The sequence below is a fragment of the Haplochromis burtoni genome, unplaced genomic scaffold (genome assembly GCF_018398535.1).
Source record: "Haplochromis burtoni strain Fernald_Lab_line unplaced genomic scaffold, NCSU_Asbu1 Contig_204, whole genome shotgun sequence".
Lineage (NCBI taxonomy): Eukaryota > Metazoa > Chordata > Actinopteri > Cichliformes > Cichlidae > Haplochromis > Haplochromis burtoni.
The window spans coordinates 939,504-956,823 of record NW_024582565.1 but is presented as its reverse complement, the minus strand read 5'-3'; the positions used below and the strand labels follow the sequence as shown (position 1 = coordinate 956,823).

The 17,320-nt window shown below is 38.7% G+C and overlaps 2 protein-coding genes across 7 annotated transcripts; both read left to right on the top strand.

Moving 5' to 3' along the window:
• Positions 1–382: 382 nt before the first annotated feature.
• ca14 (carbonic anhydrase XIV) lies at positions 383–13,276 on the top strand. 6 transcript variants are annotated; one of them, XR_006055060.1, is made up of 13 exons: positions 383–562; positions 804–827; positions 4,150–4,329; positions 4,628–4,773; positions 6,045–6,140; positions 6,271–6,337; positions 7,379–7,536; positions 8,502–8,628; positions 9,449–9,472; positions 9,615–9,699; positions 9,876–9,917; positions 10,904–11,604; positions 12,461–12,573. XR_006055060.1 is itself a non-coding variant. In XM_005936124.3 (13 exons), the coding sequence occupies exons 1-13, from the start codon at positions 493–495 to the stop codon at positions 12,570–12,572; spliced, it is 1,185 nt and encodes a 394-aa protein (XP_005936186.1). In that variant the 5' UTR covers positions 384–492; the 3' UTR covers positions 12,573–13,276. The 6 variants fall into 6 exon arrangements, 5 of the variants coding, with proteins under 5 accessions (XP_005936186.1, XP_042082213.1, XP_014193503.1 ...); XM_005936124.3 differs by having other exon boundaries at positions 384–562; positions 10,904–10,957; positions 12,461–13,276; XM_042226279.1 differs by lacking the exon at positions 12,461–12,573 and having other exon boundaries at positions 384–562; positions 10,904–10,957; positions 11,433–12,453.
• A 2,058-nt stretch (positions 13,277–15,334) lies between these two features.
• On the top strand, positions 15,335–16,642 carry LOC102300337. Its single transcript, XM_005936134.2, has 2 exons — positions 15,335–15,485; positions 15,680–16,642. The coding sequence occupies exons 1-2, from the start codon at positions 15,366–15,368 to the stop codon at positions 16,268–16,270; spliced, it is 711 nt and encodes a 236-aa protein (XP_005936196.1). The 5' UTR covers positions 15,335–15,365; the 3' UTR covers positions 16,271–16,642.
• The last annotated feature ends 678 nt before the right edge of the window (positions 16,643–17,320 follow it).

Genomic DNA, 17,320 nt, shown 5'->3' with positions numbered 1-17,320 from the left:
AAGGGGTGGTTAAATGACTCAAATTCAACTCACAGAAGTTCTTCCTACCAAAAAAACTTATGTTTAAAACAGCAGACACCTTTTTTTCCTTCACACATTTCCATTTCTCCTCTTCCCTAATCAGTTAGGTCTTTCATTCTTTTATTTTTTACCCAATTTCCTCCATCCTGTCTTTTTGTCTTTTTCCGCCTCCAACTCTGAATGAATTCTCACTAACTGATCCCTAAACCGGGCCTTGTCTCGCCCCTGATTTTCTCGTTTTGTCTTCTTTCATACTTTCTGTTCATCTCTCTCTTGCTGAGACCAGTGCACTGTGTGCCTGAGTGGATTCAGCATGTGACATCAACACTCTGGCTGTTAAACAGAGCTGTGGCAGGTGGGATTGCTGGAGCCCGTCACTTTCTCTCCTCTCTTTCTCACTCTCTCTCTTGCTCGTTCCTCATCTCTCAGTCTGCTCTTATTCACTTCTGTGTATGGGCAAAGCGGGATAACATGGACACTTTGGGTTTTTTTATGCTGCTAATACTTCTGTTTTTCCAGTGGATGCCTGCCCTTGCTGCTGGTAAGGTGAAAATTAACATAATAACGGGCATCATGTGAGATTTTTGGCTTTGATTCTGGTATTTGATGGTTTGGGTTTTCCAGTTTGAGCCTTAGTAGAAGAAAAGTAGTAATTTCCTGATCTATCTTTTATCTTTTATCCTCTGCCTTTTCTTTTTTCAAAGTGAATTTTTAAATTTGGTTTAACCAAAACAGAAATTTCAGGAATTTTTTCTCTTTTGTTTGTTTTTGTTTTTTTTCAGAGGAAATCACCTGGACTTACTCTGGTAAGTTCAAGTTCCCAATGTAGCTCATTAAAAAACAGATTATTTTATTGAGTGATAGTTAGCACAACATTGTCTAGATTTATGGTTAGAGTATGTTAGATATCTGGGGCAATTGTTTGTTTGTTTGTTTTTTGTTGTTTTTTTAGCACTTTAAAAATAAGGAGCAAAGTCCTGAAGTCAATTTTGTAATGACCTGAAAACAAATAGAGACATTTCGTACAGTTTAATGTGTAATCCACTACGCAATCTAATCTGATGACATCAAAGACTTGCACAAGTTTTGCATGAAACAACTAAGCAGGGTTTTCACCTGCTTGGCTGCACATGTTAAATCTGGATCTCTAAAATGTTAAAATTCTGGTAAAAGCTTCTGTAACTGGGGTAGGATTTAAGTCTTCCCCTCCCATATCTTCCACCCTTTCTCCCTCTGTTTTTCCCCTTCTCTGTATTAGTTACAGTTCAGCAAACTGGCATGAGGGCAGCAGCCACACAGAGATGATGAAGGGGTGGGTGGAGGCCGGTTGAAAGGAAGAAAGCTAGAAAAAGCCAGAGAGAGAGGCTGACTGGGAGAGAGGCAGGTGCACGAAGATGAGTGTGTTGGACAGAGCAAGGGAGATGGGACGGAATGAAGCTAAAGCAAAGCAAATCGCACAGTGTATTGTTGCAGCGCACAATATCCTATGTGTTTATTGTGTTGTTGAGGCACACTGGCTGCCTATGCTGCAGACAAAGACATTGTGGGAATGAATGGGGTGCACAGATTAGCACCCTTTGCATGTATTCAGGAGAGCAGCACTGATATACAGTACATGCAGAATACACAGCAAACTTTAGAGTCTGTACCAGGAGGCAGATGGTGTATATACATGTGTGTCTAGGTCTTATTATACTGGATATAGAGGCAGACGACTGTAAGATTGTGTTGCAGTACATACGGTGTGTTTACTAATGCAGAAAATCAGTTTTATTAAGCACAAGGTTGTGAAGTGGAGAATCACTTGATGTCAGAGATTTGTCTTCACAGGAGTTTAGAGACAATTAAGGGAAAGTCAGTGATCTCCTCATCACCCTCTCAATGTGTCTTTGTTTTTAGCTGCATTCAGGCCGGTTGTAGCATGCTTTGAGAGGTAGGGTGGGTGCATGGGGGTCATAATTTTCGCCTCCAGTCACCATGGAGACCTCCATGACAACCAGTTAGGGGGCTGCAAGACTTTGAAGTTCTTTGCTGTGAAGAGTAGCTAGTGAGGGGCAGTGGGCATTTGGCAGATTAGAGAGGGCAAGGTGGGGGTTACATGGAGACATGGAGAAAGCAGTGGGAGTGGACATGTGGTATGCGTTTACATAATTAATGTCAAGTCCCCTCCTCAATTCCTCAATTTCTGTGTGTTTGAGTGTAAACAAAGCCTTCTGAATTTACTGTGTCTATGCAGAGGAAGTGTTGGTTTTGCAGAGGTATAATGTGCTTTTAAACACAGAATCAGTGAACCTACAGCTGCAAATAACATGACAGACCTCGCATTTTTGTGTGTAAAAGGTGTCAGTGGTGTGCCTGTTTTCTAAAGCATTCCTTGCTTTGCAATTGAAATTCAGGTTCTTTGACTCACATGTCGCTCTTTCTCTTTCCTCTTTTCTACGTTTCTTTTATCGTGCAATAGAATAGACCAGTCTCTTTTTAATTCAGTGAACCCAGGCCTCAACTACCCTCCTCTCCCTCAGTTTCTTTCTCAGCGTATCTCTGTCCATCTTTCCATTAAATTCTTTAAAAATAATTAATCTTAATACTCTTTAATCTTTTATACATTAACAGATATTACATATTAGATATTATGTGAGCAGGGGACCAACATTTCATAGTAATTTCCTATGGAAGCCAGCAAAAATATCTGAATCTTGTACAGATTATTATAAAAATGTACAGAAAAATATAATTTCTGTACACACTAATACTTTGTTTTTCATGCTCATCAGGTTATAATTATATAAAATACTGACACTGTCATTCAATAATCAAGTCAGTAATTATCAGTGCCACAACAATGGTTTTTCCAGAATTTACCATCATCTGCGTTAACCATCCAAAATTAAGCATCACATTTTATAAAAAAAAAAAAAAAAGCAATTTTAACGGGTTTTTTTTACATAGCTGTAGGAATTTACTCATAGTACAAATATAGTATTTATGTTTTTTAAAAAGCACTGTATTTTATGAAAAAATGGACTCTCATCAACAATCATAATGCACTTTGTTAAATTAGAAGTAATTTTATAATCTTATCTATCATTGCACATCTATTGTACATGGTTTATTTATGTTTTGTGTCTCTTTGACCACAGATATCTGCATTAACTAGCTGTTTAGTAGCAAATATCATCAAAACATATCATTAGTAATCAGAAAACACATATTACTGCTTTTGTGTTTTTTAATGTTGATATTTTAAATCTACTAAGTAATAAACAGAGTAGCCCCTCAGTAACCTTTGTATTAATATGTTTTGATCAATTTGAGCCTTACGAGGCACTAGCATCACTAGAATAACATTATTCATGCTACAAGAACCAACACTAACACTAAGAAACACACACAAAGCAAAGGTCTAAGAGTCCAAAAAACTAAAAACAAGTCTTTCCAACTCTTCACACATTCCTCATTCAATATGCGATCATGCCCACACTGATTTATGAGGAGTCTGACAAGTAAGAGCCCAACATGGTTAATGTGGTCATGCAAAATAAGAAAAAAGACACTGAGCTACTATTATTTGTGTTAATTAAACAACTACGTAATGTTAAACGAGTGACAAATAAATATATTAGGACAAATAAATATTACCAGACATTCAAAGTTGGGTTAGAATATATCCCCTCAGGTGACAACCAACGTTGATTAAGCAGTTGATCCACTGCTCTGTTGAATAAAAATTAATGCGGTGCTGATTTCTTTGATTCATTGCTTAGATCCATTTCCCTGCATGTTTGTATTTTTTCCAGCCTTTTTTAAAAAAAATTGTCTTTGACAGTAGAGTTAATTCAATACAGTAGAAATAGAAATGTTTCTCTGAACAAACAGTTTTCAGTTATTTAGACTGTTTTAACAAAACTGGTTCAGGATTGTCCTGCACTGTCAGCAGTGGTGGCTTTTATCAAAGGCACATAAATATTTGGATGTGTGCATGTTTTTGCCACGAGCCTGTGAACCTAAAGAGCACATAGAGGAATAATTGTTCTGCATAATTAGAGATACATCAATAGAAGCTTTTCACTGAGCCAGTGAGCTGTGTGATTGAATGACATCAGTGTAACGGTCTTTCCTCTGTCAAAGGCTTAGTCGGCCAGAGTGAGTGGTCAGAGTATTTCCCGGATTGTGGTGGTACCTCACAGTCTCCAGTTGATGTAATGACCACGCAGGCTAAATACGACCCCAGTTTGATCCCTGTGACTCCGCTGGGCTACAGCCAGCACGGCAACCAACCCTTCACTATGTACAATAACGGACACACAGGTAACTTTGGCAGCCAGCTCATTTCCCGTTCCAGTTTTACGGTCTGCCTGTTTATACTGGAGTCAGATGTGGTCAGCAAACTTTTATAGCTCATTAAACTGTTAGCAGTCGGACGTACCGCCCACGGGACATTGGATGGTTTAGGGGACTAATAGGACTGCTAAGGGGTTAATTACTTTAGGAGATTAATAAGAGATGACTTGCAACTTTCCATTTTTATATCCACTTTTAAAATTGTAGATTCTCATTATACGCTTTCCTAGAAACAAGTCACCAGTGTTGTTTATTTCTCCATCAGTGGTGATTGAACTGCCAGAATGGATGGGACTCGGGGGGCTGCCGTGGTTCTTTACAGCCATACAAATGCACCTCCACTGGGGCAATGACGGCCCAAGTCCCGGAGGCAGTGAACACACCATTAACGGACTGAGTGCAGATGCAGAGGTACATTTAAACACATCTGACTGTTAACTACCAGTAACCACACACATACAGTTAAAGTAAATATGAAACTCACCCACAATACATGATGCGTCACTTAACATAGCATGGACTAAACAGATTTGTAATATAAAAATAATAATAATAAATAAATGAATAAATAAACAACAAGGACCAGTATAAAGATGTTTATTCATTCATTTATAAATATAAAGACAAATATTTTTATAAATGTAAAAGTTTTTTTCAGCTGATTTAACATGTATGTAAGACACACTTGTGCAAAAAGGTTTTCTTGGAATCTGCCATTACATGTGTGACATACACAATTAAGCAATGTGCATGTCACACCAAATTCTGTGGCAGCATGACAGGAGGCAGATTTCTTGGTTACAAATATGTGACTACACACAATATGTATCAACAATTACAGCAGTAAATGTGTGAATTTGCAGATGGAAATAGTCACAAAGAAATTCATCGCTTCCTCTCGCGTGCATAAAACTATGTAAAACGGCTGTGCTATTTATCTTTGGCACATGCAGTAAATGCAGTAAGCATTTAACTAAAAATTGACACAATTAAATGAGAGACTTTTTATATTCTCTGATAAACTATTTTTGATTGTGTTTTTCATTTTTTAGTGATGATTGAGATTAAATAAATATTTGTTTAAATATAACATATTAATAACAACTATATAATATACCCTCCTATAAAGATAAATGTTATTTTAACAAATACAATTATTCATTTTTGGAATTGCATCGGTATATTTAAAGATCTTCTTATATTCTATATTTAAATCTTTGTGTCACTTTTTTTGTTGATTTAATTTTGGTTTACTGTGATAATGAAACAGCCCACTGACGAGAAGCTAAGGGGGGAAATGACATCCAAGAAACATTTGTGTTGACTTAATGTTAATTAAAAAAAATAAATACAGAATTTAAAAGAGGGAAAGACACGAGTAGGTGACCGAATAAAATTTGGAAAGAGTGAACAAGGTAGAAGAAAGAAGGTAAAAGAGTGGAGTAAGGATGAAGGTGAGCTGAATATAGATACACCTTTAAGAAAAGGACAATTATCATTTTTAAAAAATGAACTTGCATTTGGGCTTTTACAGCATAATGAGACATTTCAGTGCTTTTCAGGACTGAGTTTGCATCCAGCTTTTTCTGTCTGTCAGTTTTAAACCCAAGCCTCTCTTCACCGCCTTCTTCCTTGTCAGAGTGAATTTTTAAAAATACTGCGTGTCCTCCTACTCCCTCCAGCTCCATGTGGTGCACTACAACTCTGAGCTCTACCCAAACATGTCTGCAGCGATGACCCAGAAAGACGGTTTGGCTGTTTTAGGAATTCTCATTGTGGTAATGAAACAATTTTGTCACACAGCAGCTATCCATATAATCATAAAAAAGTAAAAGGTGTAAATCTTACACTCATTAGCTGGAATATTTTTGAGCATTTTAGTGATCATTTAAGCCCGACTTTTCCCAGACAGGTGAGGAGACAAACCCGGCGTTTAACAACATCCTCAACTATCTGAGTCGCATCAGGCATGCAGGTAAGTCTTCGTCCACTTCCACTTTATTCCTAAAGCACTTTAAAACAAGAAAACAGCTAACCAAAGGGCTTTACAAAAACTACGAGAACAAAAATAAAACAATAAATCAGCTATAAGTTAATACATAGGAGCTGAAGAACATTAGAAATAGTACAGGTGCATACAAAGGGTAAAAGTTTAAGACAGAAACTCACACTGGGTCAAAGCCAAGGAGAAAAGGTGTGTTTTTAAAAACAGTGAGAGATGGAGCCTGCCTGGCCTCCAGCTATAGCTCATTCCACATTTTAGGAGCAAAAGCTGCAAAGGCTCTTTCTCCTTGGATTTATAAAATGTCTTTGGGAGAGTCAAAAACACCTGGCTAGCTGATCTAAGAGCACGTGATAGCATGTAAGGGTGAAGCAGCTCAGACAAACAACAAGGGGCAAGACCATTAAGAGACTTAAAAACAAATAAAACAATTTTACAATGGATCGAAACTTAACAGGAAGTCAGTGAAGGGATGCTAAAACTGGGATTATATGCAATTGTTTGCTTGTACCAGTTAAAAATTGTGCAGCAGCATTTTGTACCAGCTGTAGACGTGAGAGGGAGGCCTGGCTAATTCCAATCCAAAGAGGATTTCAGAAATCCAGGCGAGAGGTGATAAATGCATGGATCAGTGTCTTTAGGTGGCATCTAGATAGGATGGGCTTATTTTTTGACTTCTCGAATGAGAGCAGGTGGACTCAACCACAGTATTGACATGTGAGACAGGTTTTAGGCTGGGGTCCATTTTCAGCTTCATCCTCCTACAAATATTTTTAAACCACGTCATTGTTTCACAGTTTCTTTACATTTAATCATTTACAGTGTTTGTGTTCTTTTAAGTGATCTCACTATTTAATAATTTTCAGTAATTAAACATAAATCAGTTCTTTTCAGCTCTGCTTGTCACCGTAACAAAATGTTTTAAATTAAAAGCAGTTAAGTTTTAAGAGGATAAAAAAAACGTGTTGTTTTGGGTATTTACACATTTCTTCTTCTCCTTTCATCCATAATCAGACCAGAAAGCGTTCATCCCAGCCTTTGACGTGCAGTCTTTGCTTCCTGAGGATCTTGGGCGATACTATCGATACAACGGCTCCCTGACAACACCGCCGTGCCACCAGAGTGTTATCTGGACCCTTTTCCATAAAAGGGTTCAAATCTCAGTAGCCCAGGTCTGCACATCTAAAATCTCTAATCTCTAAACAGTGCAAAAAGAGAACAAACATGCCTCATTTTTTGCTCAGCTAGTTATGTTTTTCCTCACTAATATGAAACAGGTCGATTGAGCATATTGAGTACAACATTAATCCTATTTTTACTTTAAAATCAAAGTGAAATGTATTATTTTTTCATGGGGCGACCGTGGCTCAGGGGGTTGGGAAGCGTATCTGTAACCAGAAGGTCGCCGGTTCGATCCCCGGGCTCTCTGTCCTGGTCGTTGTGTCCTTGGGCAAGACACTTTACCCTACCGCCTACTGGTGTTGGCCAGAGGGGCCGATGGCGCGATATGGCAGCCTCCCTTCTGTCAGTCTGCCCCAGGGCAGCTGTGGCTACAACCGTAGCTTGCACATTCACACACTCCACCAGTGTGTGAATGAATAGTGGCATTGTAAAGCGCTTTGGGTGCCTTGAAAAGCGCTATATAAATCCAATCCATTATTTTATTTTTTTTATCATGATAAATATATGTAAAAACATATCTCACAGAACTTATTATCCCTTTAAGATAACAAAACATTATCTTACCAACAACATATTTACCTGTTTAGACATGTTATGGCTTCCTGTGGATGTGATGAGTGCATCCTGCAGCTGTGCAATGCTCATTGGTTGTATCTGCCTCTGATGAGAACATCAACCCAGCATGTCCCAGGCAGACATATCAGCACTAAATACTGGCCGAGGAGCTGCCTGCATATGGTCCAGAAAATCCTGTCCTACTCCAGCAGTGTTATATTTTCTTTATTTGTAACAGAAAGTGTAAACTTGGAATGTTTTTGTGACTTTGACTTAACTTTCAGCACTACACTATAACTGACAGCTTTTATTCTACCAGAAGGATATAAACTTGCTTTCCACGTGCAGTCTAGAACTCAGTGTAACTGCTCTTCTTCTCCTTTTTATCTCTCCACTCCAGCTGCTGAAGTTGGAGAAAATCCTTTACTCCAGTAAAGCTGAAGAACCAGACAGGATGCTGCTGCAGGACAACTACCGTGCAACACAGCCACTCAACCACAGAGTCATCTTCACCTCCTTTTCTGCAGGTCAGACAGAGTAACTACAACCAGATAATTAAAAGAGACATGAAATTCTCTCTTTCATGTTGCTGTGGTGCACAGGAAGTCACATATTTGCATATGAGCACTTAGAAAAATGGTACTTGGTTAGAATATTAGCAGAATATTCTTTTTAGCCTTTCAGACTGAAGAAATGCGGATTTGGGACAGGTCGCAGCCAGTCTGCTTTGAAGTGTTACCCCACTTTAGCCCTTCTACACTGAGTGATTGTAATGCCAATCTGCTGCTCGTGATACAAAGAACAATGAGTACAATAAAGTCAGTGGGTGACCATGTAGAGCAAAGCAAGCAATTAGTACAATGTATTTAAAGCGTGAAAAGTGAGGAGAAATGTGGGAATACTAATGATTGCCGGTGATTTTGTTTGAGAGACAATAACCTTAGGATGGCATGATTAAAGAGAAAAAGAGAGAGAATAAGGGGAAGTGATGGAAAAGGAAAAAGTGTTTCTTTGCAAGCTTATTGGAGAAAAGGATTTTTTAGAAACTGAACACTGTCTCCATTGTAATCGCAAGAGAAGAGGGAAGAGGAAAAAGAGACAGAGAGAGAAGTGAAAGAGAGAGACAGAGTGGCAGACAAAAACAAAGGAGAAAGAATTTGTGTAAAATGCTCATTGTAATGAGTGGCTGAACTGGAAAGCCTGTGATATCAGCACTCTTGAAAAGGCAGCAAGACTGAGTGGACATAACATTTCACAACACTACAAGTTGAACAGCAAGATTAACCGATTGGTTGCTCCGTGTGAGACGAAAAATAACAAAATGATTATTTATTCTGTATTTTGTAGAATCGGGGAAGGAGCTCTCGTCTGGTAAGACTAGCAGTTATTTCCATGCATATCTTTGCTGTCGCTTTTTGTAGAATCGCTTTTTTAATTCGCTGAATTGCTTTATTTCTGTATTTCTGTTCACTTTTTATTGCTTTCCTGTTTGTCTCTGTGGTCATCCCTGCAGGAGAAGTAACAGCCATAGTGATAGGAGTGATGTGTGGCTGTGTAGGCCTGGCGGTTATCGTTCGCTTCATCGTGAAGACAATACGGTAAAAGGTTTTTACTGCATTGCTTCGTCATTTCCATAGTCTCGTTGCTGTTTTTTCTTTCCACTCTTTCAAAAGCACATTGTGGTCTTTCTGTTTTTCTTTTTGGTTTCACTTCACTGTTTACCTGTAGAAACTTTGGGGGGGATCGCCTCACTCCAACTCCTTTCTCTTGGCAGATTTTTTAAACTCCTCCAATTTGAAGCAGTCGTGGTAAACAGGTGCTTTACCTGACCTGAATACTGACAGAGCTTTTGGCTAGCATTGACTTTGTCGGGCGTCCTCAGCGCAGATCTTTGATCGGCTTATAGACACATTCATTCTGTTTTCGATCCCTGTGAATGAAAACAATGGTGATCTCATAGTAATCTACATATAAATCATTAATTACAGTATGCTGAGAAGCAGACATAAATTAGAGTCCAACGAATACACTGGCATGGACAAAACTGTGGATATATTTTGATTTAGTTACAATATCAGATGGTTTTAACTTAAATATGATCATTTTTACCATTACCAGTGTTGGTTGGGCTGTAATAGAAATGTAAAGAAAGAAATGAAAAGATAAAATTAGCACTAAGATCAGTGCTGGGAATAATCCGATCCTTTGACCTCTGCTGCAATAACATGCCAATTTCATAATTCGCTGCCCTTCTCTCATGATTACCACTGATTAATGAAAGTATGAGCTCTTCCCATGCCCGAGCGATTTAACTCTTTTCCCCTTGGATGCCTACTATGTGTAAACACTGTCTCTTTTTTTTGTGCTGAACAGTTTCTGTCATATTTGAGGCCTTTCTTCCAGAATGACTGGGTGTTTGTGTCGGTGGTGGTAGTGGTGGTGAGGGGGGGGGGGGGGGGGGGGGTATATAAATAATATGCACTCAGGTGTCAAACCTCATCAACGATGGTACAGTGGAAGTCGTCAAATGTTGTCTTCATGGGGGAAAGAGCTAACATCTTCACTGCTTTCTTCAGCACTTCTCAAAATGGATTATTAGATCCCTCGAGGAGTTTGGGAAACCATCAGCTTTCATTTTGTTAATCTGCTTTAAACTTTACATTAAAATCTCATCTCCGGTCCCTCAGACTAACGAGAGCACAGTGGGAAGAAAACACTTGCATACAGCCTCTTTGAAATGTTAACTCTCTGTTTTGTTCTTCTGTTCCTGTCATGTGATTCCATCTTTTGGTCTTGTGACAGCTCTACCTCTAGCTGGGATGTCCTGCACAATAACCGGCCTGCTCCCATGCCAAGGTCACTGTTCAAAATTATGACCCCTGACCTCAAAACTTTAATTTCAACCTCTCAGACGTAGTTTATTCTTTTTTTAACCACCTATTCACAATAACTTATCCTCATGAGTTAGACATTCTTAGAGTACCTACTAAAGACTGTGAGACATTTTAACTTCCAAGAAATCCTCCAGAGTACAGTTAGAATTTCTTAAACATCTGTCATTAGTAAGAAGAGTAGTCCTTAATCCTAAAGTTTTAGGTGTTAGAGTTCTGTCCTCTGTCTTCTAATGTACTCAGTGCTCACTGGATACATACGTGACTGTGTTGGACTGTCTCTTAAACTGTAAATTTACATGGGAAGGAATAATAATATCTGTCTCTACTGGCTAAAGTTTAGTTGATTTAAAGTGGCAACAGGAAACTTTTCATCATTCGCTGCTCTTGCGAATAGCTGATAGCTTTCCATTTTTAAATACTCTTGTGTTTTAAACCAGTGTAACAACGTGAGAACACAAGGATCCACTAGAGTCTGAATGGCACATCAAGGCTTTCTGGGGACACAACCTCTGATTTCTTCTAAATGCACTGACATTTCTGCACAGAAGCTATAAGGGGGCCGACTGTGCATGTTTTTCTAGGCTGGACCAGATTTTTCTCTGCATTACGGTAGGCTCCTTACTTTACGATATAAATCGCCATGAGGCAACAACTGTTGTGATCTGATACTTTATAAATAAACCTGAACTGAACTGAAATGCTTCAGTAACCTGACAGAGCTTCTGTGTTGGATTAGATCACATGTTTAATGTTTCCCAAACAGAGTAAAGCTGGAAGGAAATGAAAAAAAAAAAGACAATACATTTTTATACCATAACTTTTCAACTCTATGAATGCGTTTTATAGTATTACATGGCAGTTGATATGACACGACCAACCTGAAAGACAGGATATATATCCACAGATTCTTAAAGCTTCTGTTACGACATCTGAATGAACTTCCAGGACATTTATATGAATGGGGGCTTGTTTACTCCACCTCTTTCCCTATGACAGCTGCAATAGGCTCCAGCTCCTTCCTGTGACCCTGAACTCAAGTGGAAAAAATGGATAAGGATAGAAGGATATTTATATACATTTAAAGCAAAATGTCATTAGTATATCCAAAATATGTGATGAAAAAAATGTACTCTTGCTGTACTGCAACGTGACAGTGACACAGTAAATCCAGTGGGCATTCTTTGTTACATGTCCCCCTCTGCTAGTTTATTTTCTCTTGACTCTACTAATTTATCCCCTTCCCTCATAGGTTCCTAAAACACCCGTGTTTGATCATTTTTAGTTTTCTTTTTTTGTTTTTTAATCATATAATGGAGCCTTACCGGGGCTGAGCTGTATTTTTGGACAAGGAGCGACCTCTTCTGGATAAACTACACTGACATTTAAAAAAAAAAAAAACTATCTGAGAAGTTTTGAAGTATGTGCGATTAATCGGTGGGGATAACTCTTCGCTTTGACGTTTCAGGACAAAGGATTCAGAGAAGGAAAAAGAGGAAAAACAAGACATGGCTATGAACTCGACTTCAGAAGCAGAAAAGAAAGAAGAGTCCTTGCTGTCACCTCAGAGTGTGCCCTAGCTCACAGCAACATCAAACACTGTCCCTCTCATCAGTGAGTTTATTGCTGATCCACATCTCCTCAGGGGAGAGGAAGGAACATGTTTTTACTTTATCATTTACAAAACGCTAAAAGAAGAAGAAGGAGCAGCTTATAAAAAAAGTGAAGGGACTTGGACACAGGAGAAGCCACCTGCTGCCCGGACCATTTCTGTCTGGCGTATGACATTTCCTCAGTTTGCACAGGGAGCAGTTGGTGTAAATATGCAGTTTTGCTGGGTTTTTTTTTCAGGTATGGCTCATGCATGGCTGGAATATATGACCGACTCATGTAAATACTTTGGGGGATAAACATTCTGTTGTTTTTATCACAGTGGGGCGGTATTTTATCTCGTTCACTTTGTTCTTTGAACTGTAAGCACACGTCACTTGGCACATTAATAATCGTAATTAAAATTATTTTATTTTTCACTAAAACCTAAGAATTGAAGAAAATTTGATAACAATGCACACGAGAGTTGAAGCAGGTTTTATTTGTATAAAATACACGATATCTGAACATTTCTGGCTCTGAACTGAAATCAGCAGATTTTGTTGTAAATCAGTTTTATTTATGTGCATTTAGTTATTCCATCGAGGGTTTGGGTGCTATACGTCCTCTTTATGTGTTCGTTTTCAGCTAACTTGTCAACATGGACACCACATTAAAACACCTGAATGTCAAACTTGCCGATTCTTGATTACATATGACCGCGTGTTAATATCTGGCTCACAAAGTGGTTTTGCATGATTGCATGTGATCAAGTAAGAAATGTTGAGAGCTGTGGAAGTTTGAGGATGCTGCTTGACATAAAGTTTTCCCTATTCATTCACCTTAACCCTAACCATAAAAAGTGAATTCCTAACCCAAAATATCATGGCCATTGTGTGTTTTATCTGAAATCATGAGATGGAGCAGTGGGCCAGGACAAAACTGTTGATGCAGCAGAGCCACGTGTCATATTCATGTCATACAACCTGACAGAGCTGTAAAATGACAGCTGCGAGGCAAGGCTGTCTAATTTTGTTTCTTCTGCCTTTCCTACTTGAGGTGGAGGGTGCTTTCACATCTGCAGAGAAAAAATAAAAAGACTGAAGAGGCACTTTTGATATTTGATACCGAAATGTAACAAACTTATTTAGGCATTTTTCTTAAATGAAGTAACATATCAGCAAAAAGAGTAACGTGTGTGTTCATGATGCAAAATACTACAGCAGTAAAACACTTAAAGCTGGAGGTGTCTCTGGATTGTAGTGGTTAACATGGTTGCTTAGTAAGCAGAAGGACACTGGGTTGATTCCTGCTGGAGATCATGATGAGGGTGCAATCCAGCGGAGCTTTATTATGAAAAAACTAAACTGCCTTTCAGCATACTGTACACGTGACCAGCTGCATATGACATAGATCATTCCTGAAGACTGCAGTGACAACATATGACACCTATGATTTGTTTAAGAGTCATGACTGATACCAGTACTGATACTGGTAGTACCAGTAAATTAGAGGAGATTATGGTCCCCATGTTTTCACTATGGCCTGCTCTCTTTGTGGAACCACAGCAAAATCAGCTGAAAAGACCTTCTTAGCTTTATGTGTATTAATCCGTTTTTAATGAACATAAACGTGTGTTTAATGTCACAGTTGTTTTGTGCTCTGGAGGCCTGAAGATTAGATCACAACTCAGATGAAAGCGAGAAAAGACAATGAGGAAGTTTGGTTACACTTCACTTACGAAAGCGAAGCCATTCAAACATCTGATCTCATTAACCCTTTTTCTTTATTTGATGTTAAATTTCATGGATTTAATATAAAAATATAAATGATTTATTTCAATCACATATACAGTGGCTTGCAAAAGTATTCGGCCCCCTTGAACTTTTCCAAATTTTGTCACATTACAGCCACAAACATGAATCAATTTTATTGTAATGCCACGTGAAAGACCAACACAAAGTGTTGTACATGTGAGAAGTGGAACCAAAAACATACATGATTCCAAAACATTTTTTACAAATAAATAACTGAAAAGTGGGGTGTGCGTAAATATTCAGCTGGAGCTGTTTTGCAAAGAAGAATGGGTAAGGATTTCAGTCTCTAGATGTGCAAAGCTGGTAGAGACATACCCCAAAAGACTGGCAGCTGTGGTTGAAGCAAAGGTGGTTCTACAAAGCATTGACTCAGGGGGCTGAATAATTACACACACCCCACTTTTCAGTTATTTATTTGTAAAAAATGTTTGGAATCATGTATGATTTTTGTTCCACTTCTCACGTGTACACCACTTTGTGTTGGTCTTTCACGTGGAATTACAATCAAATTGATTCATGTTTGTGGCTGTAATGTGACAAAATGAGGAAACGTTCAAGGGGGCAGAATACTTTTTGCAAGCCACTGTATATGAGATATGATTTCTTCATTTGTAACATATTCTGACTTTTGATGACATCTCAAGCAATTTTAAGTATTCCTGTGTTTCAATCTTAACTATAATTTACGCTGACTATGATGTCAGATGATTTATAATTGAAAGGTCACGTCTGCAGTAACATAGGCTAGGTTATCAAAACAGAGACAGTGATGTATTGGTTGAAACATGATAATAATCTGCATAATTAAATTAACGTGTTACAAAAAGCAGCCCTTCAATGCAGCAGACTCAGACAGTGAGTAGCCAAAATAGCTCACTGGACCTTTAGTATTTATAGCAGTCACTGGATCGCCTTCCTCTCCACAATCACTGCTCTGAAGCATAGCCATGTGGTCGGCCTTATGTAATGCACAAGTTCTGGCCACTCCTACTCCTACGGCACAGAGAACTGAAAGACAGCGCAGTCGTCTCACATCTGGAGCTCTTTCACTTCTATATCTCACAGAAGAACCAGCAGCTGCCAAAGGTAGGAAGTTGTCTCAAATAAGCAGCGGTTTTCTACTTCTGCTCCCGTTTTCATGTTTTAAAAACTGCACAGACAGTCAGCTGTGGCTCTGTCGCTAATTCAGCTGCTTTTTATGTACTGTTCAGCGAAAAGCTGTAACGTGTTTGTTCACGACTTCTTTATAGCGCCTTGATAACTCTTCTCGCTCTCTGCAGGACCGCTGGGTAATGGCTGCTCCCAGGACTTACCTCTCGCTTGCCGTCTGTCTTTTTCTGGGACATCAAACTGTTGCCATAAGCGATGCTCCCTGCCAGCTCTCCACTTGGAAAAAAGGCTTCAAAACCTTCATGGATCGCCACGTTCGCAATGGAACTCCTACGACCCTTGATCAAAATGAGTGGTTTAGTTACATTAAGAATATCGGGGACTGTAGCAGACCCACACAGTCCTTCCTTGATCCAAAGGAACTGAAGAGGGTGAAGGCCGTCTGCTCAAAGAATGGAGGAAAGACGTACAAGGATAACCTGTGCATCAGCCAGCAGCCTTTCACCTTTGTCACAGTGAGAAGTTTTAAGGACACTTGTGGTATCAAAAGTGTCCAAAGGGACACCAAACACCTGATCCTGGCCTGTGAAGTGTTGGACAACGAGTGTGTGCCGGTCCATTTTGAGGGAAACCCCACGAACCTGAAGCCTGATAACAATGCCAAAGCCTGCCAGGACCCCAGGATAAGCCATGCTCCCAGCTTAAAAACGACATGGCTCTGGTTGTTGTTTACTTTGTTATTCCTTATAAGCTTTTTTTAAATTGTTAAATGTTATGGATTTGTTTTTGTTTTTTTATCTGAAGGCTTTTCAATTGAGTTCACATTTCAGTCATGAAATTTGATTTGGAGTTTCTGACTTCAAAGCAATATTAAAACAAACAAAAAAAAGTCAAGTATTCAGTTATTTAAAGATGGATTTTTGTAACAAATGTTGCTACTTTTTTATGCATGTACTGCTCAGGTGAGTCTGTCTATGAGTTTGATTTGAATAATTTGATTGTGGACATGCAGACATGGTGTGCAGGGTTTGAATAACAACAGTGGTCTCTTGAGACTGACTCAAAAATAAAATTATTGGTGCTAAATTATGAGCCCATGAAGAGTAAATTTAATAAAAATTCTCAAAAAGCAACTGCAGGAATTTTTCTTTCATCTTTCTCTGACACAAACTCAACGAATCGCCCCAATCCATCCACATCTTTTATTTTAATCCACCAGTAGTTAGTGATTCATGTTTACAAATGAGGTAGATGACAACCATGTGAAGATTGTGTCTCTAGATTTGTCTTGTTTTAACTGATTTGCCTGCTAATTAGTCCACAAAAGCTACAGTGAAAGTGCAGCAATTAGACAGCAAAGCCATTCAAGCTGCACAGAAGACTGATAATAACTATTGTTTGGGTGAGCTTTGTTTGGAGCAGCTGATATATTTATTATACATTCATAACAAGAAGTCTCGTCACACCAGTAGTTCAGTTTCAAAATTCAAGAAATTAATATTTGCTTTGTTCTTCCTTCCAGCAAATTAACCAAATGGGTTTGTCGTCTGTCAGTGATGAAAGTATCGGTACCTCACTGTGTGTACACTTATTGCATGCGATGCAAAAACCACAGGAAATATCAGACCATGAAGACGCGTGCACTTGAAACTCAAATTGCTCATCACTATGCTGAATAGCTTAACATGCACATGATGGCAGTTTAACTAAATGAAATAAGAGTTTTCAGGTGTGGTTAAATACAGATGTAGTCTGAGATTAAGGAAAAAAATCAGCATATGAGCTGCTTTCAATCACAATCTTAACACATC

Bases quoted from the DNA above. Each gene is read 5' to 3' on its own strand.
- ca14 (XM_005936124.3), top strand. From the start codon at position 493: ATGGACACTTTGGGTTTTTTTATGCTGCTAATACTTCTGTTTTTCCAG. The intron at 4,774-6,044 runs GTACATTTAAAC...TACTCCCTCCAG, and splicing joins GACTGAGTGCAGATGCAGAG to CTCCATGTGGTGCACTACAA. The intron at 8,629-9,448 runs GTCAGACAGAGT...TGTATTTTGTAG, and splicing joins CTTCACCTCCTTTTCTGCAG to AATCGGGGAAGGAGCTCTCG.
- LOC102300337 (XM_005936134.2), top strand. From the start codon at position 15,366: ATGCACAAGTTCTGGCCACTCCTACTCCTACGGCACAGAGAACTGAAA. The intron at 15,486-15,679 runs GTAGGAAGTTGT...CGCTCTCTGCAG, and splicing joins AGAACCAGCAGCTGCCAAAG to GACCGCTGGGTAATGGCTGC.